The 20846-nt window shown below is 34.9% G+C and overlaps 2 protein-coding genes and 1 non-coding gene across 3 annotated transcripts; 1 reads left to right on the forward strand and 2 right to left on the reverse strand.

Annotated features, from left to right (window-relative positions):
- Positions 1-3269: 3269 nt before the first annotated feature.
- Positions 3270-6161, reverse strand: LOC106390875 (disease resistance protein SUMM2). Its single transcript, XM_022691037.2, has one exon. It carries the CDS (start codon positions 6019-6021, stop codon positions 3304-3306), a length of 2718 nt encoding a protein of 905 aa, XP_022546758.2. The 5' UTR covers positions 6022-6161; the 3' UTR covers positions 3270-3303.
- A 5106-nt stretch (positions 6162-11267) lies between these two features.
- Positions 11268-11374, reverse strand: LOC125578691. The gene has a single exon (XR_007316774.1). It is a non-coding gene; the product is annotated as a small nucleolar RNA R71 (small nucleolar RNA).
- Positions 11375-17667: 6293 nt separating this feature from the next.
- LOC106390873 (small RNA degrading nuclease 1-like) lies at positions 17668-20163 on the forward strand. Its single transcript, XM_013831414.3, has 12 exons — positions 17668-17804; positions 17883-18065; positions 18129-18206; positions 18295-18363; positions 18454-18597; positions 18670-18786; positions 18859-18928; positions 19022-19122; positions 19216-19347; positions 19436-19543; positions 19626-19727; positions 19815-20163. Exons 1-12 carry the CDS (start codon positions 17772-17774, stop codon positions 19914-19916), a joined length of 1239 nt encoding a protein of 412 aa, XP_013686868.1. The 5' UTR covers positions 17668-17771; the 3' UTR covers positions 19917-20163.
- Positions 20164-20846: the final 683 nt, after the last annotated feature.

The following is a 20846-nucleotide window of genomic DNA, read 5'->3' on the forward strand; positions in this document are numbered from 1 at the left end:
CAAATTTTGATGTTTACAACTTTTAAATACATTTATACGCTTAGTGTTTCACACTTTAGTTAGCAAGATAGCTTTTGAAACTACAGAAAAACAATACAAAATTAGAGAGAACCAGATATAGCCTGTAGATCCTCCGCTTTCACTACCATGTTTTCTCCTTTTACCATTGTCTATTGCATTTCTCACACCTTTTGAGTTGGTTTGGTTAAAATAACATAACATATAGCTTAAGGATTGTTCATACAGTTTATCTTCCATGTTCAAATGCGTGTAATTACAGGTTGATAGAACATATACATTGTTTTTTTTGCTTCCGTAATGCATTCATTTTCTGGGTTGATCCAAAACCTTTAAAATTTTCAAATATTGTCCAAATTTTCTTGTGTAACTGAAGATGGTTGTTGTTGTTGTTTTTGATGTCTTTTTTTTACAATTCTTTCTTGTTCATATCGAATATATTCACGAATATTAATATCATGGAAAAGAAATTAGTTTTTTAGCAATACTTTATGTTTCTCTTTTACTTTCTTGTTCTAATTTAATGTATTTACAAGTATCAATATCATCTGATTTCAACAAATTTCAGCTCGTAATTTACAAAGTAAAAATGAGGAGAGCCCTTTTACTTCGAAATGCACTAATAGATCATATATGCATTACGAAAATCATTTTATGAAATAATATGGTATTTTGTTTGAAGTTTAATATGAATTACTTAATTTTTATTTAATTTTAATAGAATATTTATTAATTAATATTGTTGTAATATGTTTATATATGTGCTAGTTATTTATAAAAGTTTTATGAATTTGAGATTAGTTATGACAAATAAAAGGACCATAGAATAAAACATAAATAGTTTTAAAGTTGAGTTTGAAGGTTAATAAATCGAAGGCCAATTTATTTTACTGTCTATTCGGGATCAAATATCAATATAAAAAAAAACATTTTTTGGATGAAGCTGATACAAGGGTGGACACTAATCGGATATCCGGATTTTTGAAGATATTCGTGATCGCCCGAATAATCAATTATTCTATTTGATTATGTTTGTAGTCAGCCGGATATACGGTGTCCCAGATATCCGGAAAATTTTAGATTTTTGATCGGATATCCGATTCGATCCGTAAAAATAAATAAAAAATTAAAATAAATAAAAAATCTCTAAATAATATAAAATAATAATATTTTATTACAAAATTGAAAGTTACATACTTTTTAAAATTCAAATAACTAATATAATAAATATAATAAATAAAAATACTGTAAATATTTTATAAAATATAGTATTTATATAACTTATATATATAATTCTTATATATATATGCATATAACGGATCAAATCGGATATCCGTTCTTAAAAATATTAGTATTTGTGATTTGTTTCGTTTCTTATGGATATTGCATATTAATATTTGCTTTGCTTAGTAAAGTTACGTATATCCAAAGTTTTTGGTTTGAATAAGAATGGATAACGAATCAAATAAAAATTTACTAATATTTTGCCCTATACAGATTTATGGTATCAAATTATTGACTATTCAGAAATATTAACTAAAATATTATGTTTTCTAATGTGATGAGCAAATTGGAGTTTGTATAGAGAAAAGATATCCACACACAACTTTCATATAAAAAGATTGATCATAGTGAAAACATAGTTAAATCTACTTCTTAGTTTATCGTCGTTAATATGTTTATATATATATGACGTCTATTTATACTCATGTAATAATTTGCTTTTATGTTTTTGTAATAACTTTGTAATCTGATTTTGATATCAACGAAACGAAATGAGTTTAACAGTATGTTTATAATATTTGTAAATAAAACTATATGTTATGAAGTTACACAAAAGTGTAATCACTGATGTTAAAAAGGAATAAAAAAAAAAACCTAGTCCCTTTCTCTCTCGAAGCAAAAGGCGCCGTCGTCGTTCATCTTTGTTGCTCCGGCGGTTGGCGTCTCTTGCCACCGTCGGAAGCGGTTCTAATTTTTTTCTTCTTAGCTTGGCGGATCTCCACTTTGGACTTGCGACGTTGAAGGTTTGGGTTGCGATCTGGCTTCAAAGAGATGTTTTGTGTGGTTATTTGGTCAGATCTTTGTTCGCTCTCGCTGGATTGGAGAATCGGCGGTCTGAGGTAGCGATTGGCTTCGGTGAGGTGGTCGTTGGCCTGTTGGTAGTGGTCCGACACCGGTGAAGTTCATGGGCCTCGTCTTGTCTTGATTTTTTCCTGTTTGCAACCTTTTCTTTGACGTTTATAGTATGGTGAAGTTATCTTTATTTAGACTAGTTTGAGGCTGTGGTTGCTTGTGAAAGGCTTTGTTGTGAGAGCGTGTGTCTGTGTTTCTACCGGATTGCTTGGGGGGGGTCTGCTAGTTTCGAAATTATTTTCTGGTGCGCGGTGGCAGGTTTAGCCGGCTCTGATGTGGGGTTGTAATTCTTCCATCGATCCTGGTGTCTCGTTTTCAGGTGGTCAATGGTGGTGCGTTGTGCTAGTTTCTCCAGCTCTGCCCTTTCGTTAGTGCATCAAAGATTTCTTAAGCGCTTGGGAGTTTGTGTGGTCTGTGGCAAGTGTGGATGGTGTCTTCTCTCGGGTCTGCGGTTAGGTTCTTCTCTGTGGTCTCCGGATAGAAGCTATCATCCTTGGAGCGTATGATGACTTTCTTGTGGTTATCTTTCGTTTCGCCGTTTTCACTCGGTCGTTCATTTAGATTTCAGTGGGTGAAGTGCAAGTGTTATGAAGTTGTGCTGTCCCTTGGTCTGCATCCTACGGGTTCTTCCGGATTACTTGGTAAGGGGCTGTGGAGCTTATGCTCAATTGCGTGAGGTCTTGGAGTAGTTGATTGCCAAACATGCATCTTCATTGGCTGCTCGGGTTGGAATTTGTTGTTTCTTTGGCTTCTTTGAGGTGAAGCAATGGTAAGTGTGGTGTTTGTTCGTGGTTTTTCCTTCAACCCCAATAATATAGGCCTGCTACGCTTTCTCGATCAATCCTGCTTCTAACGCTGGTTGCTTCGCCTTCCTTGATTGTATGGTTATTCTCCTTTGGCGCTTAGTTATCTTGTTCTCCTTAGTTTAAGTTAGTTTCTTGGGGGTAAGTGTTTGCTTCAGTCCTTGTTTCTGGGTAGTATCTTGTTTCTACGCCGGCTTATGATTTCAGAAAGGTTGTATACCTTTGCTGACTTTGTGTGTAAAACTCTGTTTGAACCTTTGATTAATCTAATAGATGACAAAAAAAAAAAAAAAAAAAGAAGTTACACAAAAGTTGAAAACAACGAACGTATGTCCACTGACCACTTTTAAGAATAATGATTAACTGGCTGATGCCTTACACCAACTACACTGTTTATCGAACGAGTCTGGCTATTATATTTATTTGGAGTTACTGTCGGGTCAGGGCCAAGCTTACAGAAAGGCAAGAAACGCAGTTGAGTAGCTTCGTCTTTCCAATCAACCTCTTTGATCCACTCTTCCTCTCTGTATTCTATTGAAAATACTTCAAACCTGACGACACTATCAGAATCCAGTGGAAGCTGTCTCAGCATTGGACAACCTGCAATGCTGATTTTGCTTAAACATGGAAAAGATAGAGGACTCCAGTATATGCTCTTTAACATAGGTGAATGAGATAAGTTGAGGCTTCTTAGTTTTTGAAAAGGAACACGTCCTCCTGCAACCCTTGCAGCTACTTCCTCGTTTATAATCTCTTCCAATTGATTTGAGTATTTAACTCTAAGATCAACAAGGTTTGGAGCAAACACCAGCCACGTCAAATCCTTTAGACGATAGCAAACACATATATCGATTCGGGAGAGGTTTTGGAAACTTGGAGTTGTCCTCTCAATCTGTATTTCCCCCATTCTGCATCCTGATACGTTGAGCCTACGTAGAACACACATAGTTGGCAAAGTCAATATTCTCGTTGATTCTCCAAGGTTATTTAATCCCATCTTTTGAATGCATTTTACCAACACGTGACAGCTTAACAATTGCTCCAAAACCATCCCTGAACTGACCTCAATGGTTAAATTTTCTAGATACTCCACAAGTTGCAGCTCTTTCAGTAAGCTCACGTCTAGCGTCTTGTTGGATCCTTCTAGTCCAAGTGACCTCAAACTTGACAAATTTGCTATCCCTGAAATGCTCTTAAGCTTCCGTGTGGACTCGAGATTCAAGTGGATTAGCTTTGTCAACTCTTGTGACCCAACATGAAATTGCTCCAAGCTTGTTCGTGACAAATCAAGATACCGCAACGATATCAACTGAAGCTGTGGTAACTCAGAAAGGCCTAAATTGCCTGACAGATCCAACACAACTAGCGCTGGAACATACTTGAAGAAGTCACTGGAAACATGTACCAGTGATTGGTTGTTCTGAAGGAACAAAGTTGTAAGTTGAGCGCACTCATGGCTGCCACATATCCTTTCAATATTGTTACGCATCAGTGACATCTTTTTAACACCCTTCCAATTCTTGACATCTGGCATATTGCGTAAATCAACACCGGCTTGCACAATGTATATCTCCTTATCCTTTCCAAGATCAGATGCGATCCATAGAGCCATGTCACGAACCACATCATGCATAGTCACATATGATATATTATTCATTTCTCCTTCGACCAATAAACATGCGCGGACAAGGGTGCCAAGTATCTCATATACTTGGTTTATAGCCCTTTCTCTACTTTGGCTTTCATCTATGAATCCCTCACATATCCAATAATCCACCAGTCTCTCTTTATCTATAAGATAATCTTCAGGAAATAGAGAGCAATAAAGAAAACATGATTTCACCACCTCTCCATTTAAACTGTCATAGCTATACTTGAGAACAGAAAGGATTTCATCTTTCATGCCTGAAAAATCTGCAGCCGATAAAGTCAAAACGTCCACTGCACGTCGCCATTCTTGTACCGTACTTTTGCATGACATAGTTTCCCCGATTACGTTGAGCGCCAGTGGTAAGCCAGAACATTTTCCAGCGACTTGTCTAGCGAGATCAGGAATGTCTGCATGGATTTTCAATGTGCTTTCTCCAACTTTCTTTTGGAACAACTCCCATGCTTTGTCGGGGCCTAGACAACTGACTTCCATCAGTTCATCAACCTCCATGCGTCCACACACGTCTCTAGAGCGAGTGGTGAAAGCTACTTTGCATCCATTTACTACATCCGGATAAGGGACTCCAATGGTCGGCAAATTCACTTTCGCCCATATATCATCCAAGAACAACACAAACTTCCGTCTCTTGAGAACGTTGTGTATGTCAAGGGCTCTACGGTTCTCGTTCTTCTTATCCCACTCCTCATTCCAAAGTCCTAGTTTTTTTGCTATGTCTTCTTGAACGTTATGAATGTCTAAATTCTTTGACACCACAACCCATATCACAACATGAAAGCTGCCCCTTGCTTTAGTAAACTTATTGTTGATCTGCGCAAGAATAGTGGTTTTGCCAACTCCACCCATACCATACAAACCCAAAACCCCAACTCCATCGTCCATTAGACGGTTCCATACCCTCTCAAGCAATGCCTCATGACCAACAATTGTGGGTTGAATAGGCATCTCTTCAACCTCAGTTACTTGAACTTTCTCAGTCACCACATCAAATTTTCCTTCAGAACTGGTACTCTTAACTATTTTCAACATCCGGATTACTCTTTTGCCATAACTGTAGCTCATTTCCACATTTTTGGAGCATAATCCACAGCAACACAACCTTTGGAGTTCAACGGTACTAGTACTAAATAGATCTTTAAATTCATCTTCTATGTCGAGGACATTCTTAAGCCATACCTGGACTTCAGCAAGTCTTTGACGACATCCTGTAAACTCTTCTCTGTTCACCCTTCCTTGCACATCATCACGCTTTGCCTTGAGGACTTCCATGTCTTTCTCCAGAGCCGCTAGATTCATGGAAAGGTCGTAGATGTAACTTCCTTTGTCGGATAAACATTGAGAGACTTGATTCACAACTTGATCACATGGCATGGAGACCGATAAACAACTTCCCATTGCTGCAGCGAGAGAGAAGAAATAATAATTCAGAGAGAAAAAGTCACAAGTTAATTTTTGTGAGTGACAATTATCACACAGAAAAAAAGATAGAGTTGAGAAACTACCAATGATTTTCAACCACAAAGGCTGGCTCCTACAATATTGTCAAACATGACAACTATGTCGACGATGACTCCAAGTCAACAATATCAATCGTCTACGCACGCAGAATTCAAAATAATGTGTACAACTAAATTTAATATTAATATAAACCAGATCTGGATCCGCCGGAGTTTGTATAAACATTTTGCTTTTAATTCTAAATTAGGTGTTTTGCCCGCATATGGATATAGTGTTTTTATAGATATTTATATGTTTATAAATATTAAATCAAAACCAACATAATAAATTATTAATTATATTTTTTAAAAGATAAATCAAACATCAAACTTTATATTTTATAATAAAAAATATTATTTAAGATAAAAACACAACATATTTAAGAATTATCTTATGTTTTAAAAATATATTTTATTTTTGAGAAGTTTATTATATTTACTTATAGTCAATTATCAAATATAACATATAACTAAAATATTATTAATATATATTTATTAGTTTTTATCAAAATATATATATGCTTATTTTTGTGTTAAATTTTGTAAAAACTTAACATATATTTTAGAAAATATATTTATTTGTTTGATTAGCATTTAATTATAAATTGTTTTATATGTAACTATAAATTTTATAATAAAATATTATTTTTCAGATAACAACAAAATATATCTAAGAATTATCTTATGTTTTAAAACATGTTTTTATTTTTGAAAATTTTATTATATTTATTTTTAGTCAATTATTTAATATAATATATAAATATAATAGTATTAATAGAAATTCGTTTTTAATTATTTATATTTTAGATAATTCTTATTATTTTTAATCACTTATTTAATCAGATATATTTTAAATTTGTTTTTATTTTTGACTATTTATATAATTTATTCATTAAGGGTATAAACGATTTATTATTAATTTTAATCACTTTTTAATCATATAGATTTGAATTCGTTTTTATATTTTGATTAATTTATATAATTATTCATTAATTGTATAAACAATATTAACTGCTCTAACTTTTAACGTGAGAGCTCCGTTGCAAAAATTTACTTCTCAATAATAGTATAGATATATTTTGACTAATTTATATAATTATTCATTAAGGTTATAAACGATATTAACCGTTCTAACTTTTAATGTGAAAGCTCCATTGCAAAAATTTACTTCTCGAGTAATAGTATAGATTGGTATATCTCTATAATATTATTTGAGAAGTCAGTTTCCTATGTGTCGCTCTCACGTTAACTCTCACGATGGTTGATTACACTGATACCCTTAATAAATTAACTTACATTTAAAATACTATTATTTATTATTTTATTTAGTTTCCTTTTTAAAAAATTTCGAAAAATAAACACATAAAATAAAAAGGAAATATTTTATAAAGTTAAAAAAAAAAGAATTGAAAAACGAAAATATATGTATATATAATATGATTTCATAAAAAAAGGAAAGTAAACAAAATAGTAATATTAAATTTAAAAAATATTTTTAAATAACATAAAATATTATTTTTAACTAATAAAATACTTTATTTATATATATATTTTCTAAGATGAAAATTATAAATTTATATATAACATGATTTCATTAAAAACAATTTACATATATAGTCTTGATATTAGAAACAGAAATATTATTTCTTCTAAAACATAATTTAAACAATACAAAAAGTTCAAATTAATAAAAATATTTTTATATACCTATATATTTTCTTAGATGATTACATAAAATAATTAAGTAACATAAACTAATATATGTTTAATTATCTAAAAATATTTTATAATTAGTAATATTGAAATGTTTTATCTATTTTTCATAAATTTAGTTGACTATAATATCTTTCAATTACAGCAAAACAATATCGATAAAATATATTTAACTTATATAATATTATTTTAAATACAATCACAATTTTTACTGCTTATTTTAAGAGTTTCATAAATTTAGTTGACAATAATATCTTTCAATTACAGAAAAAAATATCTATAAATTATATTTACTTATATAATATTAGTTTTAAATACAATCACAATTTTTTACTGCTTATTTTTAAGAGATATTAAAAAAAAACTAAAAAAAAAAATTCTAAAATAAACATCGTTTGATCAAATAGTTACAAAATACTTTAATGAGGTAGATATATTATATTTTATCATTATTAAAGTTATTTTTTCGTAATATTAAATATGCTTTTAAATTTTATGTTTTTGTATTTGTGCAACTTAATAGAATCATAATCAAAATACCAAAGCAAATCTGAATTCTCATTTTTAAAATTATTCAAATAAATTTTAGTTTTCATTCAATAAATCAAAAACATAAAGTTATTTAGAATTTTTAAAATTATTTAATTATTGTAAATATTGATATGTGTACATGAGCTTTCAAAAATGTATCAGCTACTTACGCATGCAACTTCATATTGATCATCCTATATTTTTTAATATTTTTTAAAAAACATCAACATATAATTTGATAAATGTTATGAAAATACATGCACATTCGACTTAAGTATAATAAAAAATAATTATACTTCATTTTTAATTTGAAAGAATATATGTAACTCAATATACTCACAACATGAATGATTCGACTAATCCAACTTATATTTAAAACCATAGATTTAACTACGATTAATTTTATAAGAATAGTAATTTATTGTATAAATATAAATTATTGGACAACTCAAAAAATATTAAAAATGAAAATAAAATATTAACCAACTGTTACAATTTAGTTCTTTTGTAAAATTTATATATATAAATGAGACTTCAAAATATTATCGTTTCGTTATATTAATTTATGTAATTTGGAATCATACACTTTAGTTTATTTTTTATATCATTCTAAGCACAATATATCTTAAGTTATACATAATCTTCATAAAATATATTTACATATCTAAGATAACAACCACCTAAATGTAAATAAGAAATTAATCAAAATTTTAATATATAGAATAAAAAATATTACAGTTGAATTCATATATGCAATCTAATTTACCCAAATGATAACTAAATCGACTAAAAAACAAGAAAACCGATTACATATAACATATATAAAAATTAAAGTAATATAATATTTTTAATATAAATGATGCATATAAATTATAAATTAATTTAATATTAAATGTAAGTAGCAATCAATTATTATAATATATTTACTTTAGAAATATTTATACCCGTGCATGAGCACGGGAAAATCACCTAGTATTATAATATATATGAAGTGTGTCTATCACTTTTTAAAACATAATAATTTTACCATATTTTTTATTGAATTGGTTGTTTCAAACTTTCACAAGTTATTAAGAACTGATAGCTTGCATATTTCTATTGTTTTATCCATTCATCCATGTGCATTTTGATCGTATAGATTAGGATTTAGCCATGTTTAGGTTGCATTTTGCATACATGAGTCCTTATCAGGTATTGGAGTACCACATAGAGTTCTTGGAAACACTTGGAGGCATTTGGAGCTCAAAAAGGAGTGTTTAGAGTGGTCATTGGGCGAGCAAGGCATGGAGCGACCAGTCCGGAGCGACACCACCAAGTCGCTCTGACCTCCCTATTGGAGCGACCTTACCAGAGCGACAGGGAGAAGTCGCTCGCGGTTTCATCACTCGGAGACGCGAGAACGAGCCCGGAGCGACCTCCCGGAGCGACACCACGAAGTCGCTCGCATCTCACACCCCTCTCGGAGCGACCTCCCAAAGCGACACCCCGAGGTCGCTCGCGTCTCTATGGCGAGACGACACGAAGCGAAGCCTGGAGCGACCTCTCAGAGCGACCCACTGAGGTCGCTCCCGAAGGCCGGAGCGACTTGTCGGAGCGACATGCCGAGGTCGCTCCGCGCCTATTATCTGCTCGATTTCTATTTTACTTAAGGGCCTTTTGGTCATTTCATTATGCACGTTTGACATTTCTAAAACCTATGTTTTAAACATCTTTTGTAGCCACCAGAGGCAGAATATCTTTTATCTTTATCTTGGAGAAATACACAAAAACTCTCTTGAGAAGTTCATCTCTTGGATTTTGATTGTTATGTTCTTGTGTTGATTTCTTATCTATTTCTTTACATGATTAATCTGAAATCCAATATGGGTTTAAGAGGAATCATGGAGATTAGTGAGTAATCACCTTTTGAATTCATGGGTTAGGGAGATTAAGGGTGATTAGGTTAGAGCTAGGATGTTTTAGTGTAGATCATTCATATTTCCTTGCTAGTAGAGTAATCATAATGCATCTTCCGAGTTGGCCACTCAGTTGTTGATCCTTAGGCATTTCTCACCCGAAAGGTGTTCGATGAAATGCCCGAGACAACTCTCCTAGGCTTTTAGTATACTTTGCCAAAGACATTTGTTGTTAAAGGTGCTAAGATAGCTAATAGACTTGTTAGTAATGATTGCTTTCATATTATTCAACCAAAGACATTTATACTACAACATTTGTCTTAGGAGCCTTGAAAACTCCTAACATCAAATTGGCGCCGTTGCCAAATTCTGAGTAGATTTGAACATTGAGATTTAGTCACTTGCTTGAGACTAAGTCATTTTTATTTTCTTTTGTTACTGATTCTCTTTCTTCACCTCCCTTTAATCTACAGGTGTATGAACTTGAGGAGCAGGGGTCCATCAAACCTAGTTCCAATAGCTGCAGACATCAGAGCTTTAGAGAGAGAGTGTGCTAGAAATAGAAGAGAAGAAGAGCAACAGGCTCACTTGCAGATTGAGTACTGATATGGGAGACATACCTCAAAACCAACAGCGAGCAGCTCGACCCATTGGCACTTACGACCGCCCCAACATTCATGGTCATAGATTGGGAATCCGAGCACCCGCTGTGGCAGCCAACAACTTTGAGATCAAATCAGGACTCCTCAACGTGACCGAGAACAACAAGTATCATGGCTTGGCTCTAGAGGATCCATTTGATCACTTGGACAGGTTCGACAGCTACTGTGGGTTGTCAAAAACCAATGGTGTGTCCGAAGATGCCTTAAAGCTCAAGCTATTCCCTTTCTCTTTGGGGGATAAGGCACGTCAGTGGGAGAAGTCTCTACCCAGTGACTCCATCACTACTTGGGATGACTGCAAGAAAGCATTCTTGGAGAAGTTCTTCTCTACTTCAAGAACTGCTAAGCTGAGAAACGAGATTTCCAGCTTTCAACAGAAGAACTTGGAAGGCTTCAGTGAAGCCTGGGAGAGATTCAAGGGCTACCAAGCTCAATGCCCACACCATGGCTTTTCTAAGGAGAGCTTACTGAGCACATTCTACCGTGGTGCTCTTCCTAAGTACAGAGCCAGACTGGATACAGCTAGCAATGGGTTCTTCTTGGGGAGAACTGAGGAGGATGCAGAAGAGCTGGTTGACAACATGGTAAAGAGTGATGCAGTCTACAGTGGAGACCACGACAGAGGCAGTAGAACAGATGATAAGCAGACGAGGAAAGAGATCAAAGCTTTGGAAGACAAGATCGACCTACTCATTGCTGAAAAAGCAACCCAAGAGCAGCTGAAGTTTGTTGGTAACTCCAAGCAGGAAGATCCACTTGCTGTCAATGAGGTTGAGGGTTTGGAAGGTCAAGAGGAGTTGTGTTTCATCAACAACAATGGTAGCTGGTACAAAAAGGAGCCCAACTTTCAGTACAACAACTACCAACAGAAATCCTATCCAAACAACCAACAGAGTGGCTATCCGCCAAGAAACAACCAGCAAGGCAGCTATCAGCCTCAGCAAAACCCCTCGTCTGGTTCCTCTGCTCCTCAAGAGAGCAGCACTGATACCTTACTGAAACAAATCTTGGAGTCTCAGACCAGAAGTGAGAAGCACGTTGGTTATGAGTTGAAGAACCTTCATTCCAAGATTGATGGGAGCTACAATGAGCTCAACAACAAATTCTCACACCTTGCTTCTACAGTCAAGAATTTGGAGAATCAGTTTGCTTCCATGAACACTCACCAGAATCGCCAGCAAGGATCTCTACCTGGAAAATCTGACCCAAATCCTAAGGAAGCCAAAGCTATCACCCTTAGGAGTGGTAAGCAGTTACCTCCTAGAACCCTCACCAAGGATGCTGAGAAACTAGGTGAGGGGGTTGCCATCAACATAGATGATGAAGTGGTGATTGTTGATGAGAAGATCAATGACGAGATCTTGGAGAAGATAGTGGAAGCCAAAGGTAAAGGAAAGGTTGGGGAAGAGAAGAAGACAGTAAAGGATGGTGAGGTTGTTACTCCAGCAAGTGAAAGTTCTTTTGTTCCTCTTCCTTATGAACCCAAACTTCCATTCCCTGGTAGATTCAAGAAGCAGCTGCTAGAGAAGTACAAGGCTCTGTTTGAGAAGCAAATGAGTGAAGCTCAGGTTGCAATGCCCATCATCGATGCTTTCATGTTGATTCCTCAATACAACAATTTCCTGAAAGATGTTGTAGCTGCAAAGAAGAAGGAGATGGAAGGCATGATGATTCTTACCCATGAGTGCAATGCCATCATCCAGAGGCTTGATGTTCCAGAGAAATTAGAGGATCCAGGAAGCTTCACACTACCTTGTGCTCTTGGACCTATGGTATTTGAGAAAAGTCTCTGCGATTTGGGAGCTAGTGTCAGCTTGATGCCTTTGTCTGTTGCAAAGAAGCTTGGATTCACTCAGTACAAGAAGTGTAGACTCTCTCTGGTGTTAGCTGATCGTTCAGTGAAGTACCCTGTGGGCATCTTAGAGGACCTCCCTGTGAAGATTGGAAGGTATGAGATACCTACAGATTTTGTGGTGCTTGAGATGGGTGAGGAGGCTCAAGATCCATTGATTCTAGGAAGGCCATTCTTAGCTACAGCAGGAGCTATTGTTAATGTGAAGGAGGGCACGATTGATCTCCATTTGGGTAAAGAGAACATCCTCCACTTTGACATCAAGGGGAAAATGAGGAAACCAACTGTGTTCGGGCAAGCCTTCTACATTGAAGAGATGGGCACTCCTGCTGATGAGCACCTTGAAGAGTTACCACCTGAGGACGACGAGGAGGGAGCATCTCCCTCTACTCATTCCCTATAGAAGGTAACCCACCACACTCCCTTGTATATACCATTTCATTTTTGCATATTAGTCTTCTTTTCGGTATCTCTCTCTACTTGACGACACAGAGACTGTGTAACTCAAGTTTGGGGGAGGTACCAAGTATTTGATCATGTTTGCTTTGATGTTGTTTCATTGAGTCATGCATGGCATACCTATTTGCATAGATAAAAAAAAAAAAATCAATCATTTAGTTTGCATCATTTGCATTTTTAGGAGAGTCTAGAGCATATAGGTTGCATTCACTTGCATTGGGAGCAATGATTTTGAATGCCTTGTAAAGAACACTACGTTGCACTTGACTAGCTTTTGCACCTCTCAAAAAGACTTGTATGTTTCGAGCCTTGAAAACTCTTCCTGAAACTTGTTGATTGCTGAAACTCAGTCTTTGAAGCCAACTACAACCTTATTTGAACTGAACGAACTTAATGCTTCTTGCTCATGGTCCCTTGTGTACTGAGTCATGGCTATACACACTTGAGTTGTCACATCTTTTATACCAATCTTTTTTGACAAACTCTAGTGGTAGACCACTCCCAAAACCTTTTCCTCCTTTTAAGCTTTCATTGTTTGATGAGTGAGGCCTTTTTCGGAAAGTCTTACATGTGCATAATGTTGAGAGTATCGGGAACGACAATGCTTGATCTTCATTCTTGCTAGATTGGACACTCTATTGTCTAGCTATAGGTGGGGGTGAGTGTTGTGATTATGATTTGGGAGAAATGAAAAAGGAAAAGAATAGACTCTTTGTGCTTAAGTGAATTGTTTTATTGGGACCAGTATAGAAGCCTCTAGCTCAAGTTTTGAAAAGTCTTGGCCCCAGCCTAAAAAAAAAAAAAGGGAAAAAGAAAAACGAAAAAAAAGAAAAAGAAAAAAAAAAAAAAAAAAAAAAAAAAAAAAGAAAAAGGGGGCTAGCAAAGTTGTTAGGAGCTAAGAAATGTTTTGAGGTTGTGAAAAATCCCTTGTAGATTTCAACGAGAAGGAGTTTAAGTTCTTAGGATCTTTTGGTGAGAGATGTGAGTTGGGTTTGACATTTGGGAATGATTGTGTAATTGTATGTTTGGGAAAAGGGTAGAACAATGGAGATTGAGCATTGTATGCATGAGTTGGTCCCTTTCTTAGATATATTATGTGCAATGTCAAGGCTACTTGTTTTGAGAGTAAACCACCTTAAAGATCATATGTTTTGAACCTCTTGAATCACTTGAATAAAAGCCTTCCCTTATCCAACCAAATGACTTGGACCAACTGACCATTTGCAAGAATTCACCTGATGTTTTGTGCTTAATGAATGTGAGAGTTGGTTGATTTGAATGTGTGGATGCTTGATGATGAGTGTAAGAACAAAAAGAGTTAAGATAGGCCTAGAGAAGCTAGAGTGTAATAAGAGAGTGTGCTAGTTGTGTTTCTTTTGGCTATGTGCTCCCTCCTTCAACCTCTCTCCCTATGAGTTCTAGAAAATTCACTTGTGGACAAGTAAAAGAACAAGTTTGGGGGAGTTGATAGCTTGCATATTTCTATTGTTTTATCCATTCATCCATGTGCATTTTGATCGTATAGATTAGGATTTAGCCATGTTTAGGTTGCATTTTGCATACATGAGTCCTTATCAGGTATTGGAGTACCACATAGAGTTCTTGGAAACACTTGGAGGCATTTGGAGCTCAAAAAGGAGTGTTTAGAGTGGTCATTGGGCGAGCAAGGCATGGAGCGACCAGTCCGGAGCGACACCACCAAGTCGCTCTGACCTCCCTATTGGAGCGACCTTACCAGAGCGACAGGGAGAAGTCGCTCGCGGTTTCATCACTCGGAGACGCGAGAACGAGCCCGGAGCGACCTCCCGGAGCGACACCACGAAGTCGCTCGCATCTCACACCCCTCTCGGAGCGACCTCCCAAAGCGACACCCCGAGGTCGCTCGCGTCTCTATGGCGAGACGACACGAAGCGAAGCCTGGAGCGACCTCTCAGAGCGACCCACTGAGGTCGCTCCCGAAGGCCGGAGCGACTTGTCGGAGCGACATGCCGAGGTCGCTCCGCGCCTATTATCTGCTCGATTTCTATTTTACTTAAGGGCCTTTTGGTCATTTCATTATGCACGTTTGACATTTCTAAAACCTATGTTTTAAACATCTTTTGTAGCCACCAGAGGCAGAATATCTTTTATCTTTATCTTGGAGAAATACACAAAAACTCTCTTGAGAAGTTCATCTCTTGGATTTTGATTGTTATGTTCTTGTGTTGATTTCTTATCTATTTCTTTACATGATTAATCTGAAATCCAATATGGGTTTAAGAGGAATCATGGAGATTAGTGAGTAATCACCTTTTGAATTCATGGGTTAGGGAGATTAAGGGTGATTAGGTTAGAGCTAGGATGTTTTAGTGTAGATCATTCATATTTCCTTGCTAGTAGAGTAATCATAATGCATCTTCCGAGTTTGCCACTCAGTTGTTGATCCTTAGGCATTTCTCACCCGAAAGGTGTTCGATGAAATGCCCGAGACAACTCTCCTAGGCTTTTAGTATACTTTGCCAAAGACATTTGTTGTTAAAGGTGCTAAGATAGCTAATAGACTTGTTAGTAATGATTGCTTTCATATTATTCAACCAAAGACATTTGATGTTTGAGATATGTTAGCAAATGAGCATTCTTCTAGACATAGAGCTTGCTTAGAATTGTGTCTAGGCTTAAGGTTGATAGTTTGATTGATCATTTGCCATCCTTAGTTCGATACTTGATCACCCAAGGTCTAATCCCTATGCCCATGAGTTCTCTTTTCCCTTAGTCAAGAAAGTATCATTTAGTTATTCCTTTTAATTAGTCATAGTTTTAAAACCCATCTAAATCATTGGTTGCACTTAGATTAAGTGAGTACTTGCATTCTCAGTGCTTTGATATCCCTCAGAACTGGTTCGACAATCATTTATACTACAACATTTGTCTTAGGAGCCTTGAAAACTCCTAACATCAAGAGCATCATTAACGCTCTGCCTCTTTAAATTAGGTTCTTAGGATTTTTTTTTTTTATTAAAAAAAAAATAAAATAAATAGAGAACCAAGTGGTGGGGCCCGCAAACAAGTCACAAACTCTTTAAAACCCACCTCTTACGTAGGAGAAGGAAGAAGCAAACTTTTAAAATAGTGTGGGACCTACCGATTTTTTAATATTTTTTTTCTTAAAACCCAAGACTTAGAGCCAGGGTTAAAGATGGTCTAAGAAATTAAAAATTTTAGCTTCATAAATTAATATTATTAAGTATATTAAGGTTGTTCAAACATAATAATATTAGAGTATACTTGTTCTCCATCAAATAGATTATTTAAGACTTTCACATGTATTTATTTCTTCTTATATATTTTTTTGTTTGTTGGATTAGTGTTTCATAATTGAATAAATAAATAGAAATAGAATTTGGAAAATATTAAAATATTATCATCTCCAAAGATATTCAAACTTTTCATAAAATAAGAAAGTTAACAAAAACTAAACTTAAAGCTTCGTGTATAAATTTTATAAAGAATTTAATTAAACATTTATTTATATTTTGTAAATGAACTATATACAAAACACAAATCAATGTGAAATCATTTTAGTTTTAAAAATGTACCTGATTAGGTGTAAAAGTCTCAAGAAATATTTATGCTTCTTGCAGTCTCTTTCAAACACGATGGTACATGATAATGAAAGTAAAAATTGATAACGAAATTTCCAGATCACGTTTTTTTGCTTGGAAAGGATTGATAATTATTTACTTCCTATAATGTAGCAATATTGTGTTATAGACATATTCCCTCCGTTCTTTAATGATAGATTTTTTAGAAAAAATGTTTGTTTCAGAAATATGCATTTTTTGTGTTTTTTATGAAAAAAATGTAAACTTCAAGAAAATTAATTGATTTTATTGAATTAGTATTGATTAAAAGTTATTGAAAATTGAAAATTATAGAAAACGATACATTTATTATGGTAGTTTAATGTGTTTTCTTAATATGTGTGAAAATACTAGAAAGTGAATTATTTAGAGATATAATAATGATAAGAGTAGAGATTAAATGTAACATGACTTTCTAGTACTAGGTCCAATAGGTCCATTTTTTAAAAAAATTACACATGAATCTTGTGACTTCTATTTTAATATATAAGATGCGTAGGAAAAAAGAAATTACCAATGCATTTTTTGTTTTGTGAATATTTCATATGTAAATATGTGCATGTTACCATCTAGGTAGAATTATCATCAGTTAGTTTAAATCCAGTATTGTTTGTTACTATTTTTCGATGCTTATAACAATATATTTTTCTTAGAAAAGGTTTTATAAAATTATACTTTATGTTTTTCTTTTTCTTTGTGAACAAATGTTTTATAACGATATATAGTTACCATATAAAATTATTAAACCTGAAACATTTTGTTAATTCGTCCAATATTAATTTAAATAATTTTTACTGACATTAAAAAAAAAACCTAAAAGTAAACTGTGTGTTATGCTTCTCCTAGCAAACAGTTGCCAACATTCACTCTCATAGCAGAGTCGCCCACTCAACGACATTGTCTCTCTCTCTCGTACTATGGAGCTTAAACTAGCCACCGCCGAGAAACAAGTTCGTCTTTTTTCCTCATCTGGTTGCTCTGATTTCACAGACCGAGTTCCTATCTTTCTTGAGATCGAATCTGTTTAGGTGCTTGAAGAGCTGGTGAAGCTAGTGCAGAGTCGAGGCCTGTGCGGCGAAAACGGAGGATGGAAGGAGTTTTTAGATGCTAAAGACAAAAAGAAGATTGGATCTCCAAATGACCCTTCCAAGCGTTCCCATGACGAACTTGTCGCGTTTCTGACAACCTTCAAGAAGAAACAAGACTTGCAGGTTAAAACCCACAACGTGTTTTCCACTAAAGTTTGTATCTCTTATGTTTTTGTTTTGGCTTAGGTTCTGAAATGTCACGCCAATTTTCTTCTGATTGACAAGTTAGAGCAGGAATCTCCTGGTAATGACACTCCTGAACAGGTGGAAAACTGAACTAAAAAGACATGTTTTTTTTTTCTTCTAAAGAAGTCTGTGTACAAGTTTGATATGAATATGTTTGACAGTACAGAGTCTAGTTCGATTGACTGTTGAGCATCCTGCTTACTCTCTAGACTACTCATTCGAGCCACATTCTGAGGTTTTTGTTTCCTCTCTTGAACAGCAACAATAAGGCTCTTTGCTGTTTCTTGTTTTCATCTTTTAAGAGTTTGGGATTTGCTAAAAACAGGACTGGTTTGTATCCGATGTTGGAATGAAGACGTCCAAGGTGATGGAATCAACCGAAATGGTAGCTGTTGACTGTGAGATGGTTCTTTGCGACGATGGAACTGAGGGTTTGGTCAGAGTTGGTATTGTAGACCGCCATTTAAAGGTACTATTAGAGTTATGTGAACATGTTTCTTTGACTCGGGTGATCAAATGCTGTTGTTGTTCATGGTTTCAGGTGATCCTTGACGAATTTGTGAAACCGGACAGACCTGTGGTTGACTATAGGACAGACATTACAGGGATTACTGCTGAAGATATCGAAAAAGCTACCCTCTCCCTCGTAGATATTCAGGTACATATGGTTTATCTACATAGCAGCAATAAGCTATAAGTAGTGTTTTGTTGATCTTGTGAAATGTTGCAGGAAACTTTGCAGCCCTTTCTATCAAATGGTGCGATTTTGGTTGGTCACAGTTTGAACAAAGATTTGGAAGGTAAGTTCAAAAAAGTTTCTCAGTACAGTGTGTGTGTGTGTGTTTTTTTTACTAGTTTGTAGGTACACATTTTAATTGTTATTTTGATCACAGTGTTGAAGATAGATCATCCAAAAGTAATCGATACCGCACTTGTATTCAAGTATCCCAATGCAAGAAAGCCCAGAAGAGCTTCACTTAACAACCTTTGCAAGGTAAAATCTATTATCAATGGGTTTTCTTCTAGTCTTGGGAGACAATATCACCAAAAGATTAACATTTTCTTGAAACTGTTTTTTTTTTATCAGTCTATTTTGGGTTATGAAGTCAGAAAGGCAGGAGTCTCTCATGATTGTGTAAACGACGCAACAGCTGCGATGAAACTTGCACTTGCTGTTATTGAGAAAAGAGCCAACACAACAATCCCACCATCTAAAGAGGTTTGAAGAAAATATGATTTTTTACCTAAACTTTTAACTTTTATCATAAATTTTAATAACTGCAAATGCTTGCAACTTTTTTCAATAGATGTTGGAGGTTGAGAAAGCAAAGCTCTTTATACATAAAATCCCTCACAATGTGACATCTGAAGAGCTGGAGCAAGTTCTTTCTGGAGAGTTTACACTTGATGTTAAGGTAAAACCAAGCCATTATATTTCACTTTTCTCCAAGGATCACTAACGGCTAACCTTGTTTTGATCTATTCTTATTTTGGCAGCCAGCAAAAACATCGAGAGGTTGCTATTGTGCGTTTGTTGTTTTCCGTAGCTCAAAAGAAGCAGATCAAGCATTTGAAAACGTTGATGGAGACCAAGGCCAGGTATTTTAAGAATCTCTGCTTCTTGTGAACTCTCTGATTGAGACTGATAATAACAAATGTTCTTGTGTTATGTTTTTTTTTCTTCAGGATTCATTTGGTTTGCCACAAAAACTGGTTGTATTTAAGCTGACTTCTGGTTCAAGAGTTAGTATATATGTCCGTAAAATGGTTGAAGATGGTTCCGCGTAGAGATCTCCTCTGTCAGTACAAAGACAGTTCTCCTGGAGAAAAAAAAAGTTATGCAGTGCAGGAGTAGGCCAAAATATTTGTTATTTTGATTAAGATTCTCCTTTTAACAATCTAAGAATAGAAAACAATGGCAAAACTAGTGCTATTAACAATGTTCCTGTTGCATCAGAGAAGAAGAACATGTGGTTTCTCCTAACAATTGATTTGCAAAGTGAATGTAAAGTTAGATGGCAATTTTAAAGTTGAAGACATAATCTTCAACATTTTAATTTTTAAAATAAACAATCATTTCCAAATATAATATATTTTAATATAAAAAATTGGAGACATTAATATTCTTTTCCCAAACAAATCAAAGAAAGAGCTTCCATAAAAAAAAACATCATCTATATTCTATTCCCACACAAATTCACATCCATATTTGTTCATCTACTTAAAAAATTGGGAAATCTGTTTTTTTAGAGCAAAAAAAAGGTAACTATGTCCCTTTAGACTAATCTGTACTACTTTATGTCCTATTAGACTAATTTTTTCGAAAATGGCAGTAATGCCCTTAAAATTGTAATTTTTTGAAAAAGATAAATAATGAGTTCGACAAGCGGGATCGATCGATCCAGATTTACAAGTTACAGTGGATCGCTCGATCCCGATAATTATTCAGAACAAAAAAAAACGCGAAATATATACTGATCGACCTGGTCCATTTCACTCGATCGGCGAAGGTCGATCCCTTACAGATCGACCGATCCACTAAGAATAGATCGATCGATCCCGTGCCCAGGAAAGAATCCCAAATCGATTTTTTTGGTTTTGTATGATTATATCCGGGTTGATTCCCACTTGATTTGAACCGACCAAGCATGATTTCAACTTTTTAAGCTCGATTTCTCTGGGACAAAACCCTTAATTTCCCATTCACGAACAAAGGGA

The sequence above is a fragment of the Brassica napus genome, chromosome A9 (genome assembly GCF_020379485.1).
Source record: "Brassica napus cultivar Da-Ae chromosome A9, Da-Ae, whole genome shotgun sequence".
NCBI lineage: Eukaryota > Viridiplantae > Streptophyta > Magnoliopsida > Brassicales > Brassicaceae > Brassica > Brassica napus.

Bases quoted from the DNA above. Each gene is read 5' to 3' on its own strand.
- LOC106390875 (XM_022691037.2), bottom strand. From the start codon at position 6,021: ATGGGAAGTTGTTTATCGGTCTCCATGCCATGTGATCAAGTTGTGAAT.
- LOC106390873 (XM_013831414.3), top strand. From the start codon at position 17,772: ATGGAGCTTAAACTAGCCACCGCCGAGAAACAA. The intron at 17,805-17,882 runs GTTCGTCTTTTT...GAATCTGTTTAG, and splicing joins TAGCCACCGCCGAGAAACAA to GTGCTTGAAGAGCTGGTGAA. The intron at 19,544-19,625 runs GTAAAACCAAGC...TTATTTTGGCAG, and splicing joins AGTTTACACTTGATGTTAAG to CCAGCAAAAACATCGAGAGG.